The sequence below is a fragment of the Rhagoletis zephyria genome, unplaced genomic scaffold, assembly GCF_001687245.7.
Source record: "Rhagoletis zephyria isolate East Lansing unplaced genomic scaffold, Rhagoletis_zephyria_1.1 Rzeph_scaffold_35060, whole genome shotgun sequence".
Lineage (NCBI taxonomy): Eukaryota > Metazoa > Arthropoda > Insecta > Diptera > Tephritidae > Rhagoletis > Rhagoletis zephyria.
The window spans coordinates 1-3,478 of record NW_016192115.1 but is presented as its reverse complement, the minus strand read 5'-3'; the positions used below and the strand labels follow the sequence as shown (position 1 = coordinate 3,478).

The 3,478-nt window shown below is 38.2% G+C and overlaps 1 protein-coding gene across 1 annotated transcript; it reads left to right on the top strand.

The window, feature by feature from the left end:
• Window positions 1-3,023: 3,023 nt before the first annotated feature.
• On the top strand, window positions 3,024-3,468 carry LOC108354326 (tubulin alpha chain-like; the record flags this gene model as incomplete). The annotated part of the gene is made up of 2 exons (XM_017605523.1): window positions 3,024-3,118; window positions 3,183-3,468. Coding segments are annotated over 2 exons (381 nt in total), but the record flags the coding sequence as incomplete, so codon positions are not given.
• Between the last annotated feature and the right edge of the window lie 10 nt (window positions 3,469-3,478).

Genomic DNA, 3,478 nt, shown 5'->3' with positions numbered 1-3,478 from the left:
TATTATTGGTGTTTTAGTGTTTGACCTGCAACACTCTCTTTTTTTCTCTGCTCACTTTTCTAGTGTACATTGACACTTTTATTCTTTTTAGTGCATTTCCGATCCCTTCGAATATCTCAAAATGGTAAGTTGAATACACAATTTTCGTACAGTTGTGCATTTGTATTTAAAATTTTCCAACATACGTTTAAGTCCACCTATTAAATTTAATGATTTACTTGAGTTGGCATTGTTTCACTTCGTGACTGCAATCATACTTTTTTCTCAATGCAGCAATCTTTTCAGCAATTCTTGTTTGCTGTTAATAAAAAAAAATATTTAAAAATTGTTAAACTTTGACCAACCAGGTAACAGAACCATAAGTGACCAACCGAGATAAAGAGAAACCTTTAAAACCCTGAGTTACAGCAGTCATTTCTGATTTGATTCGCTTGATTTGCACATTAAAGGCGATGACAAAGACATGATAAAAATAGAAAATGGTGGTGTGATTTAAATTATCGAGTAAGTAAAGTTGCATTATGCAATGACTCTTTCTGTTCAACTTCATCGATCAACGACCACCAAGTGTGTTCCGTGAACTTTCCACTGTCTGTCTGTCTATAGACAGTCTGCCTGAGCAATTAACTCCTTGATCATGTTAATCAACAATGTGCACTCACTGCAATGACACACACTGGCACTAAAGGTTTTCAGATTACGATCATCAGCCTATCACTCTAAAAAATAAAAGGAAAATTTATTCACAAAAGATATGAAATGTGAATATACGCTCTTAAAATCTAGTTAGGGAAATATTTTTCCCAAAAATAATTGGGAAATATAGTTTCTACCTTAGTTTTTGCAGGACCTTTTCCAGTCCTTTCACTTTTTTACCCTTTCATGCAACTCCTTTTTAAAAGACATGTTACTTTTAGTTAATGATTTAATTGATGAATGATAAATACTAAAGAAAAACATATGAGCATAAAAAACAAACAGTAAAATAATTTAGCTCAAAAATACATAAGATGAAAGTTGAACGATTTGAAAGGGCTGACTTGTGAGCAGTTGAGACTCAACTGTTAAGTTATTCTTGTTATTGTTAGAAATGGGCATTTTGTGCTTGGAAACGATTGAAAAAATTGAAATGCAACGATTGAAAACAGATTACAGTTGCAGGTAAAGTTCATCGTTCTTGCTTGCACAGGTTTTTGTTAGTTGATAAGTAGGTTTTGAGTTGCTATATACATCATTAGTAAGAAAAAACTGTTGGGAAACAAAAAGTATATTTTTCTAAATTTCCTCATACGCCAATACATTGAGAATTAGCTGGCAATACTGTACTTTGAACTAGATCTTTCACATTCAGAAGACAGATTTAAGCGAAAAAGTAGGTTTTTGAACTCTGAACAACACCAGCATTTTGAGAAAAGTTTGACAATGATGAAAAGTTAGATGAATGTTTGCACACGATAGGGAACGACTGGTAGGTTTATCTTCAGCTGCTTGCTCCAGTTTGGCAGCATTTTTTCCAAAACGTTTCAAACCTAGAAAAACATATGTTAAAAAAATAAACAAGTATTTTGGTTACCCGGTTGATCCGACATCTTCAGACGACGATGTACTTTATATCAGGAAGATGTTCTTCTGACGAGAGAAAAGGTTTTTCAGATTGAGAATCTTGGCGATTGAGCAAAGTAACTTGAAATGATTTGCTCAGACTTAGAGCAAAAAATGATGAAACAGCAGACAAATTCTGCTGCAGAAGTTTTTTGTTTTGCCAAAAAATAGTCCATTCACACACAATGTAACTGGTATTTGGGAAATATTTTTCCCAAATACAATTTTTGGTACATAAGCTGCCCTNTCATGTTAATTAACAATGTGCACTCACTGCAATGACACACACTGGCACTAAAGGTTTTCAGATTACGATCATCAGCCTATACGTGTAGTGATGGTCATAATAATTAACTATTCTCACTGACCACTCTCGGAAATCACTTACCATCAACAGCCAGCTGATATTTTCTGCCTGTCGTTTCGTGACTTTCAATTAGCTGCTCTTACTATCGAGAATATACCATTTGCACGTGACAACTGTTCCATGCAGCTGTGTGAGTATGATGTGCAATGCATCATCCTCTATGAACTCGAGGCTCTTAAGGCCACGGTGTTCTCTCCCCTTATTCACCAATTTTTCAAGTAGTTCTTCTTTGTTTTGATGAGCATTTTAATAAGACGTAGTGTAGCAAAGGTACTTTCGACCAGATGGTGCTATGAAATTAGCCAATCAACACTGTACAGTGTTTTCAGTTTTCGACTTTGTTAGTGTCGTTTTCTGAGGGCTCTCTCATTCAGTCATTGCAATTAGTGTACGTTGTGTTCATTCTGTCCATTCGCCACTTTCAGCTCTGTTGCGCTATCACCCACGGTAACGGTGCCCAAGAAAGAGAGAGTGAAGACACAGGTACACAGTTGATTCTGGGGCAAAAATTGTGTAGGAAAATGTGCCCCGGTTGAGGACTGACTGGTTCAGTTCTCACTTTCTCAGTGTGTCCCACCTAACTGTTGGCTCCTCGGTGCCCCACTGCACTGCAACACTTAATCGATACCTGTCTGCAACACTGTGTGTGTATGTGTGTGTGTGTTTGCGTGATCAAGATACCTCTTCTTCTTTGTTGCTAGAGCTTTGTCGCCGTCTACTGCGCCGGTTTTGTGTCATTTGTACTTCTCTCTTTCTCCTCTTCACAATCAGCGACTAGCAGTCCCTATTAATTGGGTCTCCTTTCCTCTCCGCTTTTCAACTGACAATCAACCGCATTTTTAACTAGCGACAGCCTTTTGTCAGGCTATCAACCTCCTTCGCTGTTGAGTGACCAGAACACTGCACTGACAATGCCAGACGTTGTAATGATTGCCTTTAGTTCCTTGTTTGACAATTTTGCCACAACCCTTTCATTTCCCTTGTCTTTTCATTTTTCGACTGATTCTCCTAATTTAATTAATCAATTAACTAATGATTGTTTTTAATAATACAGCGTGAATGTCTTTCTATTCATCTGGGTCAAGCTGGCGTCCAGATGGGCAATGCCTGCTGGGAGTTGTACTGTCTCGAGCATGGAATTCAACCTGAGTAAGCTTTAAAAACGTATTGTTTCATCATCTAATCAGATAACATTTGGACTTACATTTTCCAGTGGACAGATGCCATCTGACAAGACTATCGGCACTGGTGATGACTCCTTCAACACCTTCTTCAGCGAAACTGGCTCTGGCAAGCACGTCCCTCGTGCAGTCTTTGTCGACCTGGAGCCGACCGTTGTTGACGAGGTGCGAACTGGAACTTACCGACAGCTGTTTCACCCCGAGCAGCTGATCACCGGCAAGGAAGATGCTGCCAACAACTACGCTCGTGGTCACTACACCATTGGAAAGGAGATTGTTGACTTGGTAAGTTGCAAGATTGGTAAACAATTATCTAAAGTAACACTTT